The sequence below is a fragment of the Leopardus geoffroyi genome, chromosome C1 (assembly GCF_018350155.1).
Source record: "Leopardus geoffroyi isolate Oge1 chromosome C1, O.geoffroyi_Oge1_pat1.0, whole genome shotgun sequence".
NCBI lineage: Eukaryota > Metazoa > Chordata > Mammalia > Carnivora > Felidae > Leopardus > Leopardus geoffroyi.
Window position 1 is genome coordinate 166,879,886 of NC_059328.1, and position 26,639 is coordinate 166,906,524.

Consider the following 26,639-nt stretch of genomic DNA (forward strand, 5'->3'; position numbering starts at 1 on the left):
AACCACAAATTCAGATACACTGTGCCTCCTCAGGCTTCTACTTACTCTGAAAGGGAAGAAGGAGCTTGTCAGTAACCCACCTAATACTCTGACATTCACAAACACGGCCTTTTCTCCTGCTGGGTTCACAAGCGTCAAGGAATATTTTCCCGAGTCATCACGGGTAGAATTGGGAATGACAAGGAAAGCCATAGTGTCAACCAGATCGACTTGTCCTTTTCTGACCACGTTATCAATACCCACTCTCCGCCAAGTGACTTTAGGGGCTGGTCGTCCTCTCACTATGGCAAAGAGTCGAATAGGGCACCCTGCTCTCACTGTGACCAGTTTTCTCATGCTGGCATCCAAATCAATCTCCGGAGGTTCTGCAAATGACATGAAAGCCATTAGCTGACTTTTCAGAATGTGGGGAAATTATGTGAGAAGCGCAGAAAGGATGAGTCACATGATAAAATAGGGCCTCACCCAGGATTTCTTTAGGTTTAATAGCATCCTTCAGTTCTGCGGGGCGCCCAATGCCAGCTTGGTTTTGGGCGCACACCCTGAACTCATATTCCTGGTTTTCATCCAAGCTGGTGACAGTGAACTCCCTGCGAACAAGTTGTGCCGCAGCATTGCACCTTTTCCAGCCTTCGTCAGGTGACATGTCTTCTCTTTTTGGTCTCATTTCCACAACATATCCAATTATCGGTGCGCCACCATCATATACTGGCTTTCCCCACCCAAGAGTTATGGAGTTTCTTGTTGTATCAACCACTTTGAGGTTGGTTGGTGGACCAGGTGGCTCTGAAAATAAATTGCATAACAATGAATTCACACATTGTTAATGACTACGAGTGATACCGCTCTAATGTGTCATTTTCTACAGTCCATTCTCAGTTCGTCAAAGATGAAGGGCTCAATTTCTCAGACATGGAGTCCTCTTTTTCCTTCATAAAATTAGAATCTACCATTGTTTGTACATGTTAGGTGATTTGGAAAAATACTGGCTAAAATGAAGTTTGGATGGCATGGATTTATTTATCTAACAGCTCTGTGCTTGAGATTAAGAACTGGCATAGGGGCACCTGGGTGGCTCAGCTGATTAAGCGTCTGATTCAGCTCAGGTCATGATCTTGTGGTTCCTGAGTTTGAGCCCCACATCGGGCTCTCTGCTGTCAGCACAGAGCCTGCTTTGGATCCTCTGTCTCCCTCTCTCTCTCTGCCCCTACCCCACCTGCATACACACTCTCTCTCTCCTCCACCATCCACCCCTCTCTCAAAAATTATGAACATTAAAAAAAATTTGTGTAATATCAGAAAAAGCAAGAACATCATACCTATGGGGTCTTTTGCCACCACTGGCCTTGAGGGCAAGCTTGGTTCTCCAATTCCAATTTCATTTTCTGCCTTGACACGGAACTGATATTCATGTCCTGGGAGGAGATTCTGTACTTTGAGACGTCTTTCGGGGATTGCACTCTTGTTAACAGGGACCCATCGTGCTGAATGTCTTTCCTTTTTCTCCAAAAAGTATCCTGTGATGGATTTTCCACCATCGTATTCAGGTGGATTCCAGACCACAGTCATCTCTTCTTTGCTTACTTTGGTGACTTCTGGGGGATCTGGGCGACCAGGTCTATCATATTTGGTTTTTGCAATGACTGGTTTACTTTCTGTTGGAGGCCCTGTGCCTATTTTATTTTCTGCACGGACTCTGAAAATATATTCATTTCCTTCTATGAGACGTGTTACTGTCATACCGGGTGTTAAGACATTAGCAGAATAGGTAGACCAAACCATTCGCTTGCTCTCGCATTTTTCTAGAATGTAATTTTGGATTTCACAGCCACCATCATCCTCTGGTGGATCCCAGTGAATAGTACACCGATCACTGGACACATCAGCAATTTTCAGATTTCTTACAGGACCAGGCTTATCTAAAACATTGACGGTGGCATAGGCCACAAAACTGCCAGCTGTGTTAGTTGCTGTAACTACGTATTTCCCACCATCACTTCGCCTTGCTTTAGAAAGAGAAAATTTGGATGAATCAGCACTTGTATCAATTTTGACCCTTGGTGATCTTGTTAAGTCTGTAGCATCTTTGTCCTTGGTCCATAAAACTTCTGGGAATGGTTTGCCTCTCACACCTGCTTCAAGTCTAATGGTTTCCCCTGCTTTGACTGTTAGCACACCACTCAATTTCAGATCAAGCACTGGTTTCTGTAAGTCTTCCTTCACAACAACTTCCTCTGTCTTTACCCAGTCACTTTCTCCACCTTCATTCTTTGTTTGTACTCTGAACTCATAAATCTGGTTCTCAACACATTTATCAACCATGTATTGGGTTTCTTTAATGCTTCCTTTATGCACTCTTTCCCAGTCATCAGAGCCCTTCAGCCTCCTCTCAACATGATAGGATAGATTCGGGCTGCCACCATCATAATCAGGCCGCCGCCACTTGAGATAGACAAATGTCTTTCCTTTATCTGCAATGTGAAGGTTTTCAGGCTCACCTGGTCTATCAATAGGGTTAATAGCCAGAATTGGAGTTTTGGTTTCAATGGTTGGTCCAACACCTACTTTATTCTCTGCACAAACTCGGAAATAGTATTCATTGTTTGCTAAAAGGTTGGCCTTAATTAATCGCTTAGTGACATCTGAAGCAACAATTGACCAGCCTTTCTGGTTTGGTTTCCGATATTCCACTATGAAATTTGTTATTTCTGAGCCACCATTATCTAGTGGGTTTTCCCAAGAAAGTGTACAGTTCTCTTTGCTTACATTGCTAACCTTTAAATTCTGGCAAGGCCCAGGTCTGTCAAGAACATTAACAATGGCAGAACCTTGGGCATGCCCGCTGCTATTCTTAGCTGAGATGATATACTTGCCATGATCAGCTCTAACAGCTTCTTTAATTTGTAACTCAACACGAGGTAGATCGTGAATTATGTCAACCCGCTTTTCTCGGACCAATACTTTGCCTTCTTTGGACCAAGTTATGTCTGGATCAGGTCTGCCTCTGACTCGAGCAAGAATGCGAATAGTTTGGCCCACTCTAACGGTAATAATATCACGACAGGTAACATCAAGTTCTACTTCTGGAGGATTAAGGATGTCTTTTGCAATCACAGATTCTGCTAGTTCTCTTGGCTCTCCCTCTCCCACAATATTAGCTGCCTTTATACGGAATCTGTACTCATTTCCTTCAATTAGTCCAGGTACCCTAAAGGCACATTGCCTAATGAGCTCATCTTTATTAATCCTGGTCCACTGTGTTGTACCAGCTTTCTGACATTCTACTACATAGCCTAGAATGGGACTACCACCATCACTGAGGGGCTTTGTCCACACCAACTCAGCTGTTTCTTTGGTCTTGTCTTTCAGTTTAGGATTAATAGGTGGTCCAGGTGGTCTGATGGGCCGGCAAGCTTTTATTGGGTCAGAACTTGGGGATGGATTGCTTAGTCCTGCAAGATTTTCAGCAAAAACTCTAAACTCATAGGTATTTCCCTCATAGAGTCCAGACACTCTAAACTTCAGGTCAGCTATAGGTGTTTTGTTGACTCTCACCCATTTGCCAGTTATTTCTCGACGTTCCACATAGTAACCGGTTATTGGACTGCCACCGTCAGATTTTGGCAGAGTCCAAGACACCATTGCACCACTTTCAGTAATGTCAGTAACCACTGGTTTACCAGGAGGAGATGGAGGACTAAACTTATGTTTAGCAACAGTAGGTGTGGAGTCAAGGGGAGGACCAACACCGATCTTATTCTCTGCTCTGACTCGGAAAATATATTCACAGCCCTTTTGCAGATGTGGGATTTTCAACTTTGTCTTACTGCTTCCTGATGAAACAACACCCCATGTGTCTTTCCTTGTATCTTGTTTCTCAACAATATAATTTATCACGGGGCTTCCTCCATCATCCTTAGGTGGCTGCCATGAGATAGTCATGTGTTCAGGAGTAACATCCAGAATATTAATAGGACCTGTTGGTGGACCAGGCACATCAAGAACAGTAAGATGTGCAGCTACTGTTTTGCTGCCAGCTGCATTGGAAACTGTGATTTGATATTCCCCAGTGTCTCTCCTTAAGCAGTTCTTAATGGTAAGTACTGACGAGAAGCTGTCAGTTTCAACTGTGTAGTGTTCATCTGTTTTAATCTCACTCCCGTCGGTTGTCCACTTTGCAGTGGGAATGGGTACACCTCTTATAATAGCAGGGAATCTGACTGTAGTTCCAGCTTTTACCACGAGACCTTCAATTAACTTCACATCCAGCTCCACAGATGGAGGCACTGAAAAGTAAACACGAGAAAATTAGATTTTGATTTTCACAACATGAATATTCACAGTATGAATTAAAAAAATAATAATGCCAGTCCAAAAATTACCTAGTTTTTCTTGACATTCTATTGGGATAGTTGTGTCAGGGAGACTAAGACCCACAATATTTTCAGCCTTTACACGGAATCTATAGGTCTTCCCTTGTTGTAGTCCAGTAACAACACACTCTAAGTTTTTCACAGTCTTGAACTTAATCCAGTCTTCGGTGCCCTCTTCTTGATATTCCACCAAATATCCAGTGATTGGAGAGCCACCATCACGATCTGGCTTATTCCAAACAAGGGAGACTTCAGTCTTGTCAACATCTACATGGTGCAGGTCTTTGGGTGGCCCTGGGGGATCTTTTCAAAAGAAGAAGTTATGATGAATGAATAATATTCTCAAAGGATAGGCAGACAAAACTTTTGTATCCAGAGAAAGCAACTTACGTAAAGGATCCAGAGCCTTGATGGGTTTGGGTGTTTCTACAAAAGGACCACGTCCATACTGGTTCTCAGCAGCTACTCGGAAAAGATACTGATTGCCTTCGTTAAGATGTTTAGCCAAGTGACTCTTTTTCTTTGATGTAGTTGAAAGAGGTGACCACTGGGCACTGGCAACATCTCTCCTCTCAACCACATAATTTGTAATAACAGAACCACCATCATCTAGTGGTTCCTTCCAAGTAAGGTAACAAGAATCTTTCCTAATTTCACTGACTTCCAGATCTCTAGGTGGCCCCGGCTTATCTGAAAGTGTTAAGTAATGAAGTTATATTAGTGACTTAATTCAGATAAAGGCTCAAAATACATTAAAATTTATTTTTAATATGTTATCACATTAAAGATATAACTATGAAAATTCTTACCTAATACGAGTACTTTTACTGAGACAGTTTTCGAACCAGCGGGATTCTCCACTGTTAAAGAATAAATTCCACCATCTTCATGGGCAGCATTACGAATTTCAAGCTTGCTACCAACTGGAGTAACATCAATTCTTGCTTTAGTTGGAGCTTCTCTGTCTCCTTTTTTCCAAGTTACTTTTGGGAATGGCACTCCTTTGATGACAGCACTAAGTCTTAGAGTATCACCAACCTTTATGTATTGTTCTCTTGCCATGTTGGCATCAAGAATCAATTCAGGGGGTTCTAGGAAAAAATGAATAGCACTTTAAGGTTTGTTGATGTATTTTACAATGAAGCATATACAATGAGACACCTATCTTCTTTGCTATTACAGCTGAGAAGATTTTACTCACCAAGTCTGTCTTTTACTAGCACTGGCTCGGGAACATAAGCTGGATCTGATTCACCAGCTTCATTGACTGCTAATACTCTGAACTTATAGGTTTGACCATCCCGAAGACCAGTGACTTTATATTTAGTTTCAGGACATGACTCAGGAGTGTGGTTGGCTCTCTTCCACTCTTCATCTCCAACTTTCTGGTACTCAACAATGTAACCCAGAATCTTGCTCCCACCATCATGACGTGGTGGCTGCCACGTTAGGTCAACTGAATTACATGTTGTATCAATTGCTTCAGGATTAATAGGTGGACTTGGTTTAGCTACATAATAAAAGAAAAAAAAAGGAGTTAGAATATAGCTGAAAACGAGGTTGGATAATATGAAAACTGAATGAATGCTTTAATACTATACCAATTGGATCTTTAGCAAAGAATGGTTTGGATGGTGGGCTTGGCTCTCCAATGCCAATTTCGTTTTCTGCAGAAACCCGGAATTCATATTGACACCCTTCTAGAAGATCAGGAACCCTGAATTTAGTGTATGGATGGATGGGCTCTTTGGTAACTCTAGCCCATCGTTTAGACATAGTTTCCCTCTTTTCCAGGATGTAGTTTGTGATGGGCTTTCCTCCATCATTTGGCTTGTTCCAGGTTACTAATGCAGAATTTTTGGTAACTTCTGTAACAATTGGCTGGTCAGGTGCATCAGGAACCCCTACAATAAACATTAGAGTGTGTTAGAAATTTAATTTTTCCTATTAACAATATCAAACATTGAGTCACCAAAAAGAAGTGTAATGCATACTGAAACGATCTTTGGCTTTCATCGAATCAGATACCAGAGGATCACTTATTCCATACAGATTTTCAGCATATATCCGGAAAATATAATCTTTTCCTTCAAGAAGTTTAGAAACTTTGCATGTTGTTTTAGCACTTGCAGACGTAACAGGCATCCAAATATCTTTTCCCACTTCCTTTTTCTCAATAATATAATTGGTAATTTCACTGCCTCCGTCATCTAAAGGTGGCTTCCAAGAGATAACCATGTACTCTTTGGTCACCTCATCAAAAATAACCGGTCCTACTGGTGGTCCAGGACGGTCTGCAGAAACACACAAACACAGAACACAAAATGTTATTTCCACTTCTGCTTTGGAAAGGACAGAATATCTATTCTTCTTGTGAAATTATACTTACCAACAACATTGACTTGACAGAAACCTTTCCTAGAACCTGTACTGTTCTCCACAATCACACAGTATTTGCCAGAATCTGATCGTTTGGCCTTGATCTTCTCTAGGGCAAGTGTTGTCGGAGTGGTCTTTATGTGAGTACGATCATCTTCTAGTACATCAGCTTCATCTTTGAACCAAGTAACCTTAGGCTTTGGTTTGCCTGAGTAACGGCCAGTGAGGGCAAAAGCTTCACCAACCCGAATTGTGAGTTTATCTCTGAAGTCAAGGTCAAGTGTCGGAGGAGCTAAAATTTTAATTAGAAATGCAAGTCAGTTTTACTGATCTCTTATGGTAAATCTGTAAATGTCCAAGTTTTCAAGGTATAAATTGAATTAGAACACATACCCAGGTCATCCTTGCAAGTGATTGGCTTGGTACAAAATGATGGTTTGCCTTGTCCAACAATATTGACAGCGCTGACGCGGTACTCATAGGTATCACCTTCTTTTAAGCCTTTAACGGTGTATTTTCTGCTAAGCAAGTTGTCCTTTGTAACTGAGTGGAACTTCTCAGTTCCAATGAGACGGCTTTCTAGGACATAGTTAATAATTTCTGATCCACCATCATACTTAGGAGGATTCCAAGTCAAAGTAACAGAATCTTTAGTAACTTCTTTGACTTCCAGGTCTTCAGGACGCTCTGGTACAGCTGTAAGTAAAATATGGAATTATGGTGAAAAAATGCCACGTTAAAATGTAGTAGAATATAGTAGATGATACTTTTTGAGAATTGCATTTAAATATTAAATTATCTGCTTTGATAAGTAACAAGAAGACATCTCATTTTCTGAGATGAGAAACTCTCATTTTTAACATTAGAGTTAAAAAGAACACCATACAGTCTAATTTCCTCTGATAGATGAGGAAATAGAGGTTCCCTGAGGCCAAATAATTTAAGAAGGTTCTCCAGAGTTAGTAGTTTCTGAGTTAGGAAAATATATTTACGCCATTAAGGGGGAAATTAAAAAAGATTAGTGTAGTATACATGGAAGGATTTGAAGAATCATATATATTCCCACAATCTTTCAAAATCACATTCAAATACTACCAACATCAGATACTGAGCATTTGCCTAACGAGTCTCGTCAAAGGAACAAAATGGTTGGCATGTATATACATATTTTGTCACCGCACTCTTTTATTAAATGAGTGAAGAAGTGATTGAGGATGAAATTAAGATGTACGTACTGATTGGATCTCTGATGACAAGTGCAGTTGGTGTCTCTGTAAATGGGCCTATGCCTACACTATTTTCAGCCGCAACTCGGAAAAAGTAGGCTTTGCCCTGAATGAGACCCTGGACGGTAGCATTTTGCCGGGTGACTGTATACGTCACTGGGGTCCATGCTCTGCGGTCAGATTCACGCTTTTCAATGACGTAATTGGTGATTGGACAGCCTCCATCATCTTCTGGAGAAAACCATGTCAGCTTGCAGGAGTCATTGGTGAGGTTGTCAGACCGGAATGGTTCTCCAACAGGACCTGGCACATCTGGAAATAAGAGGAAGAGATTTCTAATGAACCTTCAATGAACTACAGGGTTCAATATTTGTCATCCTCTGTTTTTAAAAAGGAGACACTAAGACATTTTCTTATGAAGAAAATGAGATTTTGTCTATTGATTTTTTTTCCTCCCCATGATATCTATATTCAGCCATATTTTAAAATGAAATAGGTAACAGTTACTGTTTGCCACTGTTTTAGCAGGAGCTGAAGGAATAGTAATGTGTGTAATATAAATATGTATATTTAAATATGTATTTAAGTATATATATATATATATATATATATATATATATATATATATATATTTAATTTGTAAGTCAGATAGGAAGAGCTGCTGGAAGGAGAATGCACAGAAGGAGACAGGAGAGGGGTAAGGGGTGGCATGGCTGGCTACTTTTTGTGTCTAGTTTACTCTCCAGAGGGGAAAGGGAAAGAGAACTTTTTCTAGATGACTAAAAAATCAGAAAGCAGCACAGGAGTCCCCAAATCTCAGAACGACCTTTGAGAGGGTTAGAATTTAATCTGAAAATGTACCACTTTTCAAGTTAAAGTAAAAGGTGTCTAGGAGCTTGAAACTAACCCAAAAGCTTATTGGACTATTGGTCAATGAGATCTTTTTCCTTATGCCATTATCATTAATGAAAATGTAACATGTTTACATAACATTAATTATGTTCAACAGAGAACCAGTTATTCTCACATAAAAACTCACTGTTTAGGGTATGGTTGTGTTAGAGACATGCTGAGAGAGAAATATGAGTGGGAGAACTTTGCTCTCTGAGCAAATCACTACAATAAAGCAGCCAACAAGAGGCATGAAAAAGCCTTGTAGAATTCACCTCTATATTTAGTGACTAGAAGTGCAATATTGATAACCAAAAATGATGCTTTCAGTTAGAATATGAAACCTTTCACAGAGATGTTTGCTTTATTAAGATAATTAGCAAATAAGGATACACTCTCATGATAAGCAATTGATCAATCTTAGTTTGTTAGATATTCACGTACACTGGCAGGAAAGTTTCTTTCGTGAAAACTATATAAAACATAAATGCTTATGGTGGCATGTTACATAACAAGGCAAAACACAAAACTTTGTTATAAAAAACTTTGTTTTTATATAATATAAAAACATAACTTTTTAAACTGTTTATAGAAGCATAACAATATAAAATATGTATAGGATAAAAAAGCAAAGAGGAAATTTTTTTAAATGCTAATAGTGGTCAGGGCACTTGGGTGGCTCAGTCAGGTGAGCATCCGACTTCAGCTCAGGTCATGATCTCATAGTTCTTGGGTTTGAGCCCTGCATTGGGCTCTGTGCTAACAGTTCAGAGCCCGGAGCCTGCTTCGGATTCTGACACACACTCTCTCTCTCTCTGTGCCCCTCCCCCACTCATGCTCGGTCTCTCCATCTCTCAAAAATAAATAAACGTTAAAAAAGTAATTTTAAAAAATGCAAATAGCGGTCAATGGGATTGTTGGTAATTTTTTAAGTTTCCAAAGTATATGTAACAGTTTTATTATTACATAGCCTTATTGTAGTTGAAGTAAAGATGTTATTTTTAAAAACTGCATGGATAAATTCAAAGTATTTACCTAATACATCAACGATAATGGTCTTCTTTCTTTCTCCACCTGCATTTTTGGCAAGAAGAGAATAGACACCTTGGTGACTCCTCTGGCAATTCTTGATGACCATGGATGAGCTGATGGCTGTGGTCTCAATGGTAGCTTCTTGAGGTAATGCTCTTTCATTCATGTTCCAGGTGACAGTTGGAGGAGGTTTTCCAGACACATACGCGATGATCCGGATCACCCCTCCAGCATGGACCACAATTCTGTCTCTGACACTGGCATCTAGCTGGAGGTCAGGTAACACTGGAACACAATTGAAAATTACAAATGTGGTTTTCATTTCCAATACAAAACACAAATATTGATAAAATAATAGAAGTATGAATAAGTACCAATTCTGTCCTTCATTTCGATGATATCTGTGACTTCTCCAGGTTCTCCAATGCCGGCAATGTTGACTGCTCTAACTCTGAATTTGTAGAAAGCTCCTTCTTTTAACCCTGTCACAACAAGCTTTGTTCCTCTCACTTCTTTGTCTTTACCCTGGGGAAGGATCACAAGCGTTCAGTTCTTTGTAGCTTCTTATTTTAATGGCTTTCTAAAGCACAGCCGACAGCATATTTAACTAGTCTGGGAAAATTGTTGCTAGTTTATGTATTGGGGATCAGATATTATAGGTAAATGCTGACTGAAATGTCTTTCCAGGAATTGTGTTTTAATATTATGCCAAATGATTGAAAAATGTACTCTTAATTTTTTCCACCTTTTTAGAATTTATAGCCAAAAGAGAAATTAATGATAATATAACTTAACCTTTGATCAGATTTTTGACATAACAGATGTTTGGATTATTTGTAATTATGTTATTTTATAATTGTTATTTCTCTGATTTCTTAATGAAAAACACAATGGGATTAATGGGATTGAGGATAACTGCTACATTTTCAGTTTATTTATGTTTCCATAATTCCAAGTGTTAAGTACCTGCTCCCATTCTTCTTTTCCTTCTTCTTTATATTCAACGATGTATCCAGTTACTTTAGACCCACCATCTTTTAGTGGAGGAGACCACTCCAAATCGACAGAGGATTTAGTCCAGTCTGTGACTTTGGGAAGTGGAGGACCAGGAGGGGCTGGAAAGAACCAGTATACATCAGTATTCTTGCCTTTTCCATGGCACTGTGAGGGGGTGGGGGGAGGAATGGTTTCAAGGCTTACCAATTGGATCTCTGGCAGTCACTGGGTCTGATGGCAGACTTGGTGGACCCACACCGGCAGCATTGATTGCATATACACGGAATTGATAATCAGAACCTTCAATAAGACCAGTTACTTTATAAGAAACACCCAAAGTCATGGCTTTGATAGGATCTCGGTTAACTCTCTTCCATCTCTTCGAAGTGGTGTCTTTCATTTCTAGCCAATATCCTGTCACAGGAGAGCCTCCATCATACTCTGGCTCTTCCCAATTGACAGTCATGGAGTTGCGAGTCACGCTGCTAACTGTTGGTTTATCTGGTGCTCCAGGGACAGCTAAGAACAAAAATCACATTGATCTATAAGAAACTATGAAAAACAACAGGTAAGACTGATTTTGTATATCAAATATGTTCTACTTACAGAAGAGGTTTCTTGCTGTTTCAGGTTCACTGTCAAGAGGCTCCCCAATGCCAAATTTATTCTGGGCCATGATTCGGAATACATATTCGTGGCCTTCTAGCAATTTGGGAATTGTGTACATGCACTCTTTAGGTTCACTGGAGACATGCACCCATGTCTTCCTGTTAGCTTCTCTCTTCTCAATTACATAGTTTGTAATCTTAGACCCCCCATCATCCAAAGGTGGAAGCCAAGATAATGTCATTTGATCTGCTGAAATAGATTCAAACTTTATTGGTCCCACTGGAGGGCCAGGACGACCTAAAATGGTTTAAAAAAGGAAAAAAAAATATTAGAAGAATGATTTTAAAGCCAAATAGTATATTTAGGAACAGAAAAACATAGTTTTAGTAAAGCCAGGAAAACATTACCAAGCACATTCAGTCTCATCTCCTTTGATGCTGTTCCCAGATTATTCACAGCTGTGATGGTATATAAGCCAGTGTCACTCCTTCGAGACTGTGGAATAACTAAGGTGCAAGTATCATCCACTACCAGTTTGTTGACATGGGTGTCATAGAGAACAGGTTCTTTCTTATCAGGCTTCCTTGGAGGAGCTTTAAACCAGGTTAGTGTCGGGAATGGCACACCTTTAATTTTGGCTACAATGTTAACATCTGTTCCTTCTTCAACCTCCATGAATTCTTTTAGATCAATTGATGGTGGGCCTAGATGATTTAAAAGAAAAAAAAAAAAAAAAAAAAGGTGGTCATTAGGGACCAGAAGTAGAATTTACAGTGCCTATAAAGCTATTTGTATCTACTATAGGCAGACTTCATAGCACAATATGAAGAACAGATTTGACTTCAACTAATTATATGACTTTGGAGGGCAGGTAATGTAGTCATCATCCTTTATTGGATCTACATGTAGTTATGTATCGGCTATTGGCTCTCTCTTACCTAATGTTATTATACATGTAGATACTGAAAAGGGGCAGAGAGAAGTGAAGATTGTAGTAGCTTAGTCTTGGGAGTTCTATCATGATACTCCCTTTAATATGCATGCATATTCCCTTTAATAAGCAGAGTTATGACAGGACTATTTTTATTCTAAGATTAATTCTCTTTTTAAGAAAGATAACTGCTAGTAGATGCAAAGCAATTTTCCATTTTCCAGGAATCCAGTAGAAGAAAATGTAAAGAGGGTAGTGACTACACGCACCCCACCCCCCACCCCCAAATTTAGAAGAAAAAACTGAACACACAGCAGTAGTGATGGTAACAGAGGAAGAATTTCTACCATATTTGTCTATAAAATTAGTCTATTTATATATATCTTTTTCTTAAATAGAGAAAAAGAAACTCGATTATGAAGATAAATGGGTCTTAGCACTCACTGAGCAAAGAACTGCTTAGTTTCTTCCCCTCTTGAGGATCATGCAGAAAATTATAGTAAGGAAATCTAAACGTCATCTCCTTTAAATAAGGGAAAGGTAATGTAAGGAAATTTGATAATTCTGTAGAAGTTGAGGGAATGAGTGATTAATGTGCCCATGTTCACACTCAATTCAAGGTAGCTTCCTGATGTACAGATATTTCTTTTTATTTTGGACAAATATTAAATTTCTAGGAATGATTCATAAAGAGGACATTTTCTGTTAATACATTGGTACTTACATGTCTGATCTTCGACAGTCACAGGGCCAACAGTGGCTGAAGGTTTGCTGACTCCTGCAGCATTGACAGCCTTGACTCTGAATTCATATTTTCCACCCTCTATGAGGTCTTCAACAGTAAATTCCAGTTCTTCCACATCGCGTTTGTTGCACTGCTTCCATGCTTCTTTCTTTGTCCCAGTAGGATCCCATGCAAGGCACTCAACAATATAGTGGGTGACAGGGGAGCCTCCATCATTCTTTGGGGGTTTCCATGATAGGTGTACCGTGTTCTTTGTTATGAGGCCAATCTTGAGTTTAATAGGGGGATCAGGAGGATCTTTAAAAATAGTTAAAAGAAGTATTAAGCATTGTTTATAATATATATTTCAAACTTGAGAAACTACTTTAATCTTCAGTTAAAAACTTACATATTGGATCTCTGGCAGTGGTCCTCTGAATGGTTTCCACAGGTGGACCAATACCGAAACGGTTTTCTGCCCGCACACGGAAGAAATATTGCTGTTCAGAAATAAGATCGGGAACTACAAATGAGGTGCTTCCACAGTTTGGATTGACTTTAGTCCAGACTTTTCCATCAATAGTCCTCTTCTCTATAACATAGCCTTTGATCCTGTCTCCTCCATCATCATCTGGCATCTTCCATGTGAGTTTGCAACTACCCCTTGTGATGTCACTGACTTTCAGATCTTTGGGTGGCCCTGGTACATCTGTTGGATGCAAATCACAATATAAACAATGTCACTTTGTTTAAAATAATTTGTTCTTATTCTATGGTCCCTTTTAAAGTCTTTCTTACCCATGACTTTAACTCTACAATTTGCTGTCTTTTGTCCTGCTTTATTCTTGGCTGTGATGCTGTATTTGCCTGAATGAGATCGCTTGCACTCCGGAATAATAATTACTGATGAGTTTTCAGCCGTCTCCAGCTATAGAAAGAAAACAGTAGTCATACATTGGATGAAGTAAAAGCATTATTGCAGCCAACCATGTTCTGAATCATTTCAATTTTTTCTTTTTACCTGTGCATCCTCGGGTATATCATGAACTCCCTCCTATTAGAAAAAAAGATAGTTGTAGTATAAATATTCCTTAGGGTGATTCACCGGAAGACACAGAAAATTATATTTTTCTTACCTTCACTGCCTTCTTTGCCTTTCCATCAAATTCCCAAGATGATTTGGGTGTCGGGCGTCCCTTGATGACAGCAGGAATCCTAATTTGTGAGCCAGCTGGACAAATCAGACAGTCTTGTGCTCCAATATCAATGAAAACTTCTGGTGCCTCTATAGTACCATGAATAATATAATAGGATTTAGTTTACTTTTTCAAAAAATGTAATTGACATATCTTCAGGAAATTAATTTCATGAAATCAAAAGATGAAGACATGAATGTAATAAAGGGCTACTACCTAGAATATCAGTGGCAGGGATCTCTCCAGTTGTATCACTTGGTTCAGATTCACCAGCTTCGTTGACAGCTTTCACTCTGAATCTGTACTTCCTGAGTTCTTTCAGATTTGGTACCACACATTCACAGGTAGTTAGCAGTTTGTCTGGCTCATTTACTCTTTTCCAGTCAGTACTACCTTCTTCTTGCATTTCTACAATGTAGCCTTTGATTGGACTGCCACCATCTTTGGCTGGAGGTTTCCATCCTAGCGAGATGCTAGACTTTGTTTTATCTTTGACTTCTGGGCAAGAAGGTGGGCCAGGTGGATCTAATAAAGAAAAAAAATATATGTCAAGTTTTGAAGCCAATAGGATGCTAGATTTAATCTACTAAATACTAAAATAGGAATACCAAAAGAATAAATTACCTTCTAGAGAAGAGAACATAAGAAATAGTCTTTTTTCATTTAGCATTGATGTGAAAACAAAAGAAAGCAGGCAACTCACTGGAATTAGACTACTCACTATCTCTAGATAGATTTATATTCTATTTACACACAATTGGTGAAAAGCTATTTTCGTTTTAAAATCCCTTTGAATCTACTAAAAACTTATTTTTTTAGAAAAAATGTCAGATTATTTATTTATAAATTTAAATCCAAGTTAGTAAACATAGTGTAATAATTTCAGGAGTAGAATTTACTGATTCATAACTTACATGTAACACCCAGTGCTCATCTCAACATGTGCCCTTGTTAATGCCCATCACCCATTTAGCCCATCTCCCCACCTGCCTCCCTTCCAGCAACCCTCAGTTTGTTCTCTGTATTTAAGAGTCTCTTATGGTTTGCCTCCCTCTCTGTTTTTTATCTTATTTTTCCTTCCATTCCCCTATGTTCATCTTTAGTTTACCTTAATATTTAAAAAATAATTTTGTCATTAGTTGGGAAACCTTTGAACACAAATTAATCATAATGCCTTTTAGGACAGGGTCAATGTATGTAATAATTACATAACAATACACTTCTGATGGTGCTTTACAATTATAGAAAGTCTTTTACTCTGTTCTTTTTAACCCTACCTCTTCCTCTCTAGTGCCTAGCACAGTTCCTTGCACATAGCACATGTTCAATATAGCTTGCTGAATGAATAACTGCTTCATTTTATAGATGTACTCCATTTAGAACTTAGAGTATTTTAAGTCTTAACAAATAGCTGAATTCTTTTTCTGCAGATAATCTATTCAGATATATAGCAAATATAATTAACCATTAAGGCCATGCTATTTTAATTTTTGAACTTATCTGCTAATAGATCTTTCAGAAGAATTTTTTTTAATTTCACTTCACAGACTGTGCTTGAGAATCTCCTATCTTTGTTCAATAAATATTATTGAAAAGTTAACATTTGCCTTTTGTTGAACTCCACCTAGAGGGTCTGAACAGGGAGGGAGATAATGTCCACAGTATCTAATTAGGGGTTAGGCGTTTATTTAAGGTAGGAGAGCAGAGAGGAGCTTATAGTCCAGGGTCTCTATTATTGTGATTCCTCATAAAATACTAGGTTTAAACCAAGAATTTAAAAACTATATGATTTTATGTATGTGTATACATGTGTGTATGTATGCATATGTATAGATATGTGTAGTGTGTATATGTATATGTAGTGTGTATATGTATATACATACATCTATGCTTCTGATACTCTATGAAACTTTTTACTTTAATAAATAAAAAATTTTGTTATAGAAAAACTCAGGCAATTTAAGAGAGAATTATCCATTTAGTGGCTTTGCCCTTTGTAAATTCTGGAAATGGAAGCATACTTACATATAGGATCTCCTGCAACAGCTGGATCTGATGGTTCACTGGGAGGGCCAACTCCTGCCGCATTTATTGCCATTGCTCGGAACTGGTATTTAACACCTTCAATCAAACGCGGAACGTTAAATTCCACGCCTTTCAATCCCACTTTGGTAATTGGTGCTCGGCTAACACGTGACCAGTAGGCACCTCCCTCTTCTCTCTTCTCCAGCCAGTAGCCAGTAATTGGAGACCCGCCATTGTCCAGAGGAGGAGTCCAGCTTACTAGCATCGACCCTTTGGTGCGCTCCAAAACTTTTGGTTTTCCCGGAGGTCCAGGAGGGCGAAAGGGATCTTGAATGACTACTTTATCTGATTTGCACTCATCACTGATTCCATATTTATTCACTGCCCTAACTCGGAACTCATACTGACCATTGGGGATAAGTTTCCAGACCTAGAAATCAAATGAATAGTGATTTCTTAACAACATACTTATGTTGATTTTCACTTATTTTAAAATTCAAGTTATTTTGGTAGGGAAGACTATAAAAAGAAATCTATAAAAGCAAATAAATATATAGTTAAAAAATAAATAGGCTCAAATGTGGAGAAAGCATTTTAAAATGAGAATATGTGAATTTATTGTACTTAATACTGGATCTCTCAAGTAAAAAAGAATTTATATACAAATAGTATTTACTAAGTGGCCTTATGTACATGGTGCTAAAAACTGTGCTAAATCTTTTTGTGTGTGGTTTTGAGTTTAATCATTAAATTCCCAGGTTATGCCCTAATGGTGTTAATTCAAAGTCGTGTCCTTTTAATGTGTATAAGTAAATATTTAGAATAGTTTACCCCATATCTCTTCTCTACAGCAGTGTTGGTGACTTCCTCCCATTCACTTTTCTTCCTGCTTGCATCACGTTTGTCAATGATATAATGGGTAATTTCACTGCCCCCATTATCTAGAGGGGCATCCCATGTCAAGTAGCAAGATTCAGCTTTAATGTCAGTAACAGCAAGATTTCTTGGTGGTGATGGACGATCTGGGAAGGAACCAACACAGGAGAATGAGAAGGCCATTCTTAAAAAGGTACTGGATTTCATCTTGATAGAAGAAAACGGGTCCCTTACCATATACTTCCACATGAACATTTCGGAACACTGAACCCAGGCGATTGGAAGCAGTAACTGTGTAAGTGCCTTTGTCTTCCCGGACTGCTTTGGGAATGCTAAGCTCCGTCTTTGCCTCACTTCGGGATACTTCTTCCTTGGTTATCTTAAGTGCATCAGTGGGTTTTTCAATCACAGTTTCGTTCTTGGACCACTCAATCTTAGGCATTGGAAGGCCTGTCACATCTGCAGGGATGTTAACAGGCTCTCCTGCCTTAACTTTGATAGTGTCTCCTCGAACAGACAAGCGCAACTTAATAGTTGGAGGCACTGTAAAGAGAAAGGAAAGAAAAAAAATGCATAGTCCTAAGTATATTTGCTCAACTTATGAAGATAAAGGCCGCGCTGTAAAATGCACTAAAATCATGCACAGATTCCACACCTTCGTCATCCTGTATGACCACATTAAGAGGCAGAGATGGTTCACTTTCGCCAATTTCATTGACAGCTTTGACACGGAATTCATACATTTGGTGTTCATCAAGATTTTCAACCAGGAAAGATGTGGTTGGGCAGAGTCTCTTGTTAACTCTTTCAAAGTCAGGTTTGTCGTGACGCCGTTTTTCAATGATATAACCTTGGATGGGGCTGCCGCCATTACTGCGGGGCTCTTTCCAGTCAAGGGTGATAGTGGATTTTGTCCTTTCTGTGTATGTGAGCCTCTCGGGAGATGTTGGAGGACCTTTAACCAGAGGCAAGTTGAAATGACAAGCATGAAATAAATATTCATAAAGGAAATAGTATTTCACTTTAAATTAATTATGTGAGAAATAAGTTTCTGTTTGGCATAACCTTACATCCATCTTTAAAATCCTTCCAAAAACATATCAGTTACCAGAATTATAGGCATTTATACAGGGAGAATTTTTCTTAGAGTAAAAATTATTGATTAAAAATAAATCAAAGGGAATGTAGACTTTTGTTATTTTTAGCATTTTAGATATTTTACCTCTGTCACTGGGAAAGCTTCTAGTCCTAATGAAGTAGGAGAGAAGGTCTGTGAAGTTTTGCTCTGAATGACCAGCTGGGAGCAAAGTGTTTCCTTTATTAAAGGACAGTGCATGTGTCTGCTGAACACACTTAGAACCATGTTGCCTCAAGTGTGGGTTTAAAATGGAGTGGAAAGAGAATTTATGTGATGCTTCTGTAGTTTCGTGGCCCAAAGGACAAAACAAAGCATAACTTTGCATGGTAAAACTAGTCTCCTGTTGAACTGTCACTGTAACTGGAAGCAGAGCTTTGCAGTGGAAGCTCAGCTCTGTTTTGATACTTGTGGCACAACTTGAGCTAGAGCAGACATTTTTGAGATGAGCTGTTACGGGGAGGATGTAATGGGATGTCAGTATGCATTACCAAGTGCGTGCAATTTTAGTTTCACATTTGCTCATACTGCTTAAGGAGATTTCCTTTGGTTGGTTTTCTATTCTCTGGTGGCTTTCTCTGACTCTGAGCATCCATGCCCTTCCAGTGTGGAGACTACTTGAGGGCTAAAGGAAGACTAAGGCATTTATCATAAGGCTGTTGTATATCCTGTAATCCTTCAAAAACCGTGAACTCCCTTTAACTACTAAAGCATTAAATTAATTACTCCAGAGTATTCTATTGCCAAGATGTAGTATCTCTACCTGTTTGTAGGTTGTTGTTAAGCTCTGGTAGATTCAGGTTTTTTCAGTACATGAAACCATACATGGTTTTGTGCAAAATTGCATTGATATTATAGCAAGTATGATATTCTTAAAGTTGCCAGTTTTTTGATTCACCTTTCTTATCACTCTCTTGCTATAGATCATGAGACTCTTGGGAGTTTGAAGTCATAGGGCTCAATAAATAAATGACATAACTAGAAGCAAACACTATTTACTTTATAAACACAATGAAAACCTCTTTTACCTAGTGGATCAACTGCAAGAATTGGTCCTATTTCAACAGGAGGGCCACAGCCAAACTTGTTCTTGGCAATCACACGGAACATATATTCTTGTCCCTCAAGGAGACCTGTGATGTCACATTTAGATCTCTCAGTCTCTATTGGTTGTCTCCAGGTATGCATCTTAGCATCTTTTCTTTCAATAATGAATCCTGTGATTTCACTTCCTCCATCATCTGCTGGGTCAGACCAATTAAGCAAACACATCTTTCTATTTGTCACAACAGGTTTTAAGTCAAGAACGGGTCCAGGAACATCTGAAAAATTAAAACAAACAAACGTAAAAATCAGTGCAATAAATTGTATCATTTAGAAAAACCCTATGAAAATCCATGTAACATTCCTTACCAAAAACTTCTACCCTGGCTGCTGCAAATTTGGAACCACAGCTATTGGTAGCTGTAATCACATATCTGCCATGATCTTTTCTCAATGCATTCTTGATAATTAGTTCCGATTTGGTTCCAACATTCTCTATTACAACACGGTCTTTATCCAGCTCCCCTTCTTCTATGGTCCATACTTTGGTAGGCACTGGACGACCAGTTACCACAGCTGGAATTCTAAGGGTCTTCCCAGCCATTATTTGTATGCCAGCCTTGACAGAAACATCTAGTTCCACAGTTGGAGGCTCTGTTTAAAGAGAACAGTAATACGTTAGTCCAAGAAAGATGAAAAAAAAATCCTATGGTGGAAAAATGTCCATAATCTTATTGCATGGATCCATGCAACTTTTAAGTTACCTTGTGGTTCAGCCACAGTAACCGGTCCTGTTTCTCCTGGTGGTCCTTCACCTGCAGCATTGACGGCACTCACTCGAAGTTTATAATCGGCACCCTCTCGGATTTCTTTGACTGTGTACTGACGGACCTTGATCATCTTCTCCGTGCAACGTGACCATTCATTTGTTCCAACCAGCTGCTTATCAACAAAGTAGCCAACAATTTCCCCACCGCCATTGAAAGCTGGGGGTTCCCATTCTAGTTCAATAGTTGTAGAGCTTGTGTCGGTGACTCTTGGGACAGGTGGCCCAGGTGGAGCTAGAATGAATGTAGATACACAAATCAAAACTCCCAGAAGATTTTAAAATGCACAGTAGCTTACTCTATCCCACTTTTTTTCATAGCGCATTGCATGTAATATGGGGTAAGTATCGCTTTGTGAAACTTTTAAGCTATATGTACAAGATGTTTAAAATTTTACATTGCGACCTTAATATATGTCTGTAGGTATTTAATATTTTGCTTGTTTTTTTTGTAAATTTAAGTGTACAATATGATCTGATACATGCATATATTACAAAATGGTTACCACAATGTTAATTTTTTTTTTTCAACGTTTATTCATTTTTGGGACAGAGAGAGACAGAGCACGAACGGGGGAGGGGCAGAGAGAGAGGGAGACACAGAATCGGAAACAGGCTCCAGGCTCTGAGCCATCAGCCCAGAGCCTGATGCAGGGCTCGAACTCACGGACCGCGAGATCGTGACCTGGCTGAAGTCGGACGCCCAACTGACTGCGCCATCCAGGCACCCCAGTTACCACAATGTTAGTTAACACCTCCCTCCCCTTACATAATTAATTTTTTTTTTTTGGTACTGATAACATTCAAGATCTACTCTCTTAACAACTTTCAGGTATATAATATAGTACTTAATTAACTGGATGAAGTGACTTAATTATAGTCACCATGCTGTACCCCACTCTCTTCATAAGAAATTACTTACAGATTGGATCACGTGCTGTTTTGGGGTCTGAAGGCGGACTGAACTTTCCAGGTCCAGCTGCGTTTTCAGCACATACTCTGAAGACATAGGTGAGTCCTTCTAATAGGCCTTCTACATTGGTCTTCAAAGAATTCAGAAGATTTCTGTTGACACGAGACCAATGTGTACTATTAACCTCACGTTTTTCAAGCCAGTAACCCAAGATGGGGCTTCCATTATCTTTTGGTTCATTCCATTTCACTAGCATACTGTTGCTTGTAATGTCTTCTACAATGGGCTTGTCGGGCGCATCAGGTGGTTCTGATAAAAAAAAAAATGGCATATTTGAATTAATTCTCTAGTATGACCTAAAAATTCAAGTTTATAAGCTATGATAATGAATATACCCTTGCATATGATAAAAGGCAAAATGTAGATGCTAAAAGAACCTTACCAAATGGATCTTTAGCTATAAATGGCTTTGAAACACATGGCGGTCCAGGCCCAAACCTATTTTCAGCTCTTACACGAAAGAGATACTCTTTCCCTTCAATCAGTTTTGTCACTGAATATTTGCAGTGTCTAAGTGTTGAAGTGACAATAATCCATTCTGAGTCAGGTTTTGTCTTGTCTTTCTTTTCCAAAGTGTAGTTTATAATTTCACTGCCACCATCATCAAGGGGTGGTTCCCATTTACAGAGGACGGAGTTCTTTCTAATATCTTCAAATACAAAGTTGATTGGTGGCCCTGGTGTATCTAATATTTCAAAAGATAGCAGTGATTAAAATTTTGTGTAGAAATGGTTGCAAAGGAAAATGTAAATGTTAGCATGCCCCTTTAACATAAATTTCTGCTTTTCCTACATCTGTCTTTGTATGGCTAACAAATACCAAGGTGGGTTGATTTTGTTTACATAGCCAGCAGGAAAAATGGGACTGAGGATAACTTGCTGAAGCTATTTCCTACTTCTTTTATCCCCCTTCCCCACCTCCCCTGCCAAAACCCCTTTTTTAAGTTTTACTGAAACTCTTCATATAGACTTTCTTCCATTGAGAAGTGTAGTTTTACCTACGTACCTAGCACACAGACAGTACAAGGAGCTTTTGCGATACCATGGTCATTTTCAACTTTGATCATATACAGGCCATGGTCAGGTCGGAGAGAATCTCGGACACGTAGCTGAGATTCTCCCTTTTTACTGTTGTCGATACTCAAACGTTGTGTTAGAGGCAGGACAAATGGTTCTTCTTCTTGAACTTCACCCTTCCTCCTTCTAATTGTGGGTGCTACTCGCTTTTTAATTTCTTCTGGTGTAATAACTTTTTCATCCTTTAGCCACGTAATAGTCGGGTAAGGTGACCCAGAAATAGTTGCATCAAGTTCTATTTCATCACCTCGTTTCACTTCTAGGCTTGTTCTCATAATGACTTTTGGAGCATCTGTAATGATTAAAAACAATAATTGTTCTCAATTCTGATCAAAACATTGACAAAACATTATTCTCCTTGATTGTGCCGTGGGCAAACAGCAACCCCATTAAACAAAACTTACCAATAGGATCTACAGCTTTGGTTGGAGGAGTGGCTCGAGAAGGTTCACTAATACCAGCAGCATTTTCTGCTCGCACTCTGAACTGGTATTCCTTTCCCTCTTCGAGTCCTTTTGCTGTATAGGTCAGGACTGGTACTAGGTGTTCATTGCATCTCTTCCATTTGTCTTCACCCTTAGCAATCTTCTCTATGATGTAACCCATTATTTTGCTCCCTCCATCATACAAAGGTGGCTTCCATGTAATAGTCATTGCTTTAGCTGTAGGATTATGGACCTCAACATCTACAGGTGGATCAGGGGGTTCTGAACAATAAGGAAAAAAATGATTAATATGTACCCATGCACAAACCCATCTTTTTTTAAGTAAAAAATGGCATATTAATTCCTAGCTATATTACATCCATGCCCCAACTTACGCTTTGGATCTTGAGCAATGACTGGATTTTTCAGTTCAATATATTCGCCTCCACCAATCTTGTTGACAGCTTTAACACGGAAGAAGTATTCACCATTTGGTATGAGATCTTTTACAGTCCAAGACAGCTTGTTCTCACCAGACATGACTGGTATGTATGTCCTTCTCCCAGCCTCTCTGCGTTCCAGGACATAATGAAGGATTGGGCTTCCACCATCATATTCTGGAGGTTCCCAGGTTAATTTACAAGAACTCTTGGTCACGTCACTTGCTTTAATATCTTTGCATGGTCCAGGTAGGCCTATCAGAAATAAAGTGATAATTATTATTGTAATCTGAAAAGTCAGCATGTTAAAAGTACACTCTTTCTTTCTCTGAGACTATCCACCTGTTGGGTGGGATAATCTTTGATGCACTGGAATGCCCCTCTGCCGCCTTATGCTGAAGGCTATTTAGCGTCATTGGCCCCAATTACTAAACATATGTAACTCCTCCGAGTTTTTGTTCTAAGTAAAAATCACCCCCACCCAATTTTTAAATCTCATCTGTGTGGGAGGGGACAGAAAGTATTACTTTCTGGTGAGTAATCCTGGTGAGTACACTATGAAAAATGAATATTGGCAATTTAAACATTCTTTGGGTATGCTATATCTTTTATTTAGTACTTCACATGCCAATAATTACAACAGAATTAGTTTAATCAGAGTTTAACTAGCAATTTCATTTCTATAATTACTTGTCTTCCAGATGATTTCTTTCCATATGAGAAGCAATTTAGTTTACAAATAGCCAACTCATGAAGCCCTTTATACTAACACTACAAAGTTAACTAATTTTCCCAATGTGTGAAGAATAATATCTTGTATTTCATCAAAGACTGATTACCTATGACTTTGACATTGATTGAGGCAGTTGCTGAGCCAAGCTTATTCTCTAGCGTAATGGTATAAACTCCAGCATCTGCATGGACACTCTTGGGAACTTCGAGGTGTGCAGAGATATGATCATTCTTCATTGTTAATCTGTCACTTGCTTTAACTTCTTTGCCATCTTTATGCCAACTAACAGTTGGAACTGGGACAGCTCTGAAGGGAACAGGAATTCTTAACTTTTCACCTTCAATAACAACAATGTCATGAGTCTCCATATCAATTGTTGGCTTGCCTGTAAGATATCCAAAAAGGAAAAAAAAAGATATGTCAAAATGCAATGCATGATAAGCAAAGTCTGTTTTATTAATTGAAAGAAACTGTGTCCTTACAGTCTGGGTCTTTGGCAACCACATTTTCAGAGATTTCAGATGGCTCACTGACACCAACAGCATTGACAGCTCTCACTCTCAGAACATACTCCTTGTCAGGAACAACACCTTCTTCAACTTTGAATTTCAAGTCTTTAATTGGGCGAGAATTAACTCGCATCCATTTCTCAGTGCCTACCGGACACATTTCAACATGATATCCTATAATAGGACTTCCACCATTTTTCTCTGGAGGCTTCCAGGCAATGGCGATATGCTTTCTCCCAGCATCAGTCACATGCAAATCAAGGGGAGGTGAAGGAGGACCTGAAAAAAGAGTGAAACATTCACATCCACAATCTCATCATCAAGCTCTAGATGATATCCTTTGTTTAATTGACACTACTTACTTGTTGGATCTTCAATTGACAGGATTTCTGTGGGTTCGCTTGGGTGACCAACTCCAGCTTCATTTTCTGCCCGAACCTGAAACTGGACCTCTGTTCCTTCAATGACATCAGTTACTCTGAAGTTACAGTCAGGTCCTGAGGTCTTTCCAGCTTTCACCCAACGGGTACCTAACTTTTCTTTCTTCTCAATGATATATCTATTGAAATAAAGCAGTTCATTAGTATTAATAGAGAAAATACAGTTAAGAATTTTCAGCTGAGTATAAATTATCCTTTGTAAATTAATTAAAATTCTACCTTTGTATTGGTCTTCCACCATCATTTTTAGGTGGTTCCCACTTCAGGTCAACATGTCGCTTGGTTACATCAACCACTGTCAGAGCATAGGGTGGTCCAGGGGTGGCTGGAAGCAAAACATTCAATAGTTAGAAAAACCAGAGGGAAAAATGATAATCCAGTACGAACAGTGTCACAAATATTAAGTTAGCATACTAAAGGTGTCTTTGGCCAGGACAGAGTCCTCAACTTCACAGTAGTCACTTTGTCCTATGGCATTTTCTGCAGCAACTCGGAACACATATAAAGAGCCCTCTGTCAGTGGGGTTACTGTGCACTTGGTGTCCTTGACAGTTGTGTCCACTGTTTGCCAGCCTTTTCGCCTCACATCTCTCTTTTCCACGATATAGTTGGTGATCGGGGACCCTCCGTCTTTCTCAGGAACTGTCCACTTGAGGTCTGCTGTATTTTTTGTGATATTAATAACTTCAAGCCAGCGAGGTGGTGATGGAGGATCTAAAGAAGAAAAAAAGAAAAATTCAATTTTTTTATTGTCCAATACTCAGTCTTCACTGAATTTTCTAGCAGTCACTAGGAAGTCACATAGCAATGATGATGCAATCTAGTTATGAGTTTTTCATATTTTCTCATACTGTAGTTCTCAGACCTATGTTAGAGGAATTTATATACACTAAACATCAAGAGTGACTTACATAGCTTTTCCCTGCAGAGCACAGGGTCACTGGGTTCGCTGGGCTCACTTTCCCCAGCCTTGTTCACAGCTCTAACTCGGAATGAGTATTCCTGCCCTTCCATGAGACCCTTGAGAAAATGCTGAGTGGTGGGAACACCTTCAGCCACTCGGACCCAGTCCTCCGTTCCAGTCTTTAGCATTTCAATGACATAAGACTCAATCTTTGCCCCTCCATCATGTTCTGGCTTTGTCCAATTCAACATCAATGACGTTTTGCCTACATCTTTCACAGTTGGTTTTCCAGGAGGCCATGGAGGATCTGCAAACCAATGAAATGAAACCATGATTTAGGTTTGTCAAAAAAGGAGTTAATATAAGCTTCAAAATAACCACATAAAAATATATAAACAATACCTATTGGATCCTTTATTAAGATTGGTTCAGTTGATCTGCTTGGTTTTCCAGGTCCGGCAAGATTTTCAGCCAACACACGGAATCTGTATTTTTTCTTATTGGTGAGACCTTTCACTCTGAATTAGGGACAAAGTATGAGTTGAATACCATGATAAGCAGAAGCCTCTATGTATTTTACATGGAAGGAACTAATTTATTTAAATTGTGAAAAACTGATTTGGAAATTTAACTGAAAATATTTCAATATAATTTTAAAATTGCCTTTTAACTTTAGATTTGATTGAATGTACTAATGTAATTCTAATATCTATAAAAAATCATGACCATAATATACTGGAAGACCAAACACTTTGAAACTCACAGGAAGTTAATATTTTATAGTAGGAAATTAAGAAATGTGCCCTTGAATGGAATTTATATCATTTCTTAGATCATGTGGTAATACAAAATATAAGTAAAAATAATTTAAAATGT

At 38.9% G+C, this 26,639-nt stretch overlaps 1 protein-coding gene across 3 annotated transcripts in view; it reads right to left on the reverse strand.

The window, feature by feature from the left end:
* Nucleotides 1-26,639, reverse strand: part of TTN (titin) — a 276,655-nt gene that overhangs the window by 61,271 nt on the left and 188,745 nt on the right. For all 3 annotated transcript variants that reach the window (XM_045480371.1, XM_045480370.1, XM_045480369.1), the window contains 43 exons: nt 26,166-26,281; nt 25,771-26,070; nt 25,274-25,573; nt 25,079-25,184; nt 24,782-24,978; nt 24,393-24,698; nt 24,017-24,295; nt 23,133-23,432; nt 22,717-23,019; nt 22,242-22,604; nt 21,619-21,921; nt 21,186-21,485; nt 20,202-20,498; nt 19,807-20,091; nt 19,422-19,715; nt 17,914-18,213; nt 17,493-17,801; nt 17,214-17,404; nt 16,383-16,812; nt 14,574-14,882; nt 14,298-14,446; nt 14,183-14,215; nt 13,960-14,089; nt 13,571-13,870; nt 13,162-13,479; nt 11,914-12,210; nt 11,504-11,803; nt 11,102-11,416; nt 10,868-11,016; nt 10,276-10,426; nt 9,905-10,186; nt 7,988-8,290; nt 7,146-7,448; nt 6,763-7,044; nt 6,368-6,667; nt 5,975-6,277; nt 5,575-5,883; nt 5,183-5,464; nt 4,764-5,063; nt 4,383-4,676; nt 1,320-4,286; nt 466-786; nt 81-365 (listed from right to left, as the gene is read on the reverse strand). In XM_045480371.1, coding sequence (XP_045336327.1) covers nt 81-365; nt 466-786; nt 1,320-4,286; nt 4,383-4,676; nt 4,764-5,063; nt 5,183-5,464; nt 5,575-5,883; nt 5,975-6,277; nt 6,368-6,667; nt 6,763-7,044; nt 7,146-7,448; nt 7,988-8,290; nt 9,905-10,186; nt 10,276-10,426; nt 10,868-11,016; nt 11,102-11,416; nt 11,504-11,803; nt 11,914-12,210; nt 13,162-13,479; nt 13,571-13,870; nt 13,960-14,089; nt 14,183-14,215; nt 14,298-14,446; nt 14,574-14,882; nt 16,383-16,812; nt 17,214-17,404; nt 17,493-17,801; nt 17,914-18,213; nt 19,422-19,715; nt 19,807-20,091; nt 20,202-20,498; nt 21,186-21,485; nt 21,619-21,921; nt 22,242-22,604; nt 22,717-23,019; nt 23,133-23,432; nt 24,017-24,295; nt 24,393-24,698; nt 24,782-24,978; nt 25,079-25,184; nt 25,274-25,573; nt 25,771-26,070; nt 26,166-26,281 — 14,261 coding nt within the window. The remainder of the gene's footprint in view (nt 1-80; nt 366-465; nt 787-1,319; nt 4,287-4,382; nt 4,677-4,763; nt 5,064-5,182; nt 5,465-5,574; nt 5,884-5,974; nt 6,278-6,367; nt 6,668-6,762; nt 7,045-7,145; nt 7,449-7,987; nt 8,291-9,904; nt 10,187-10,275; nt 10,427-10,867; nt 11,017-11,101; nt 11,417-11,503; nt 11,804-11,913; nt 12,211-13,161; nt 13,480-13,570; nt 13,871-13,959; nt 14,090-14,182; nt 14,216-14,297; nt 14,447-14,573; nt 14,883-16,382; nt 16,813-17,213; nt 17,405-17,492; nt 17,802-17,913; nt 18,214-19,421; nt 19,716-19,806; nt 20,092-20,201; nt 20,499-21,185; nt 21,486-21,618; nt 21,922-22,241; nt 22,605-22,716; nt 23,020-23,132; nt 23,433-24,016; nt 24,296-24,392; nt 24,699-24,781; nt 24,979-25,078; nt 25,185-25,273; nt 25,574-25,770; nt 26,071-26,165; nt 26,282-26,639) is intronic.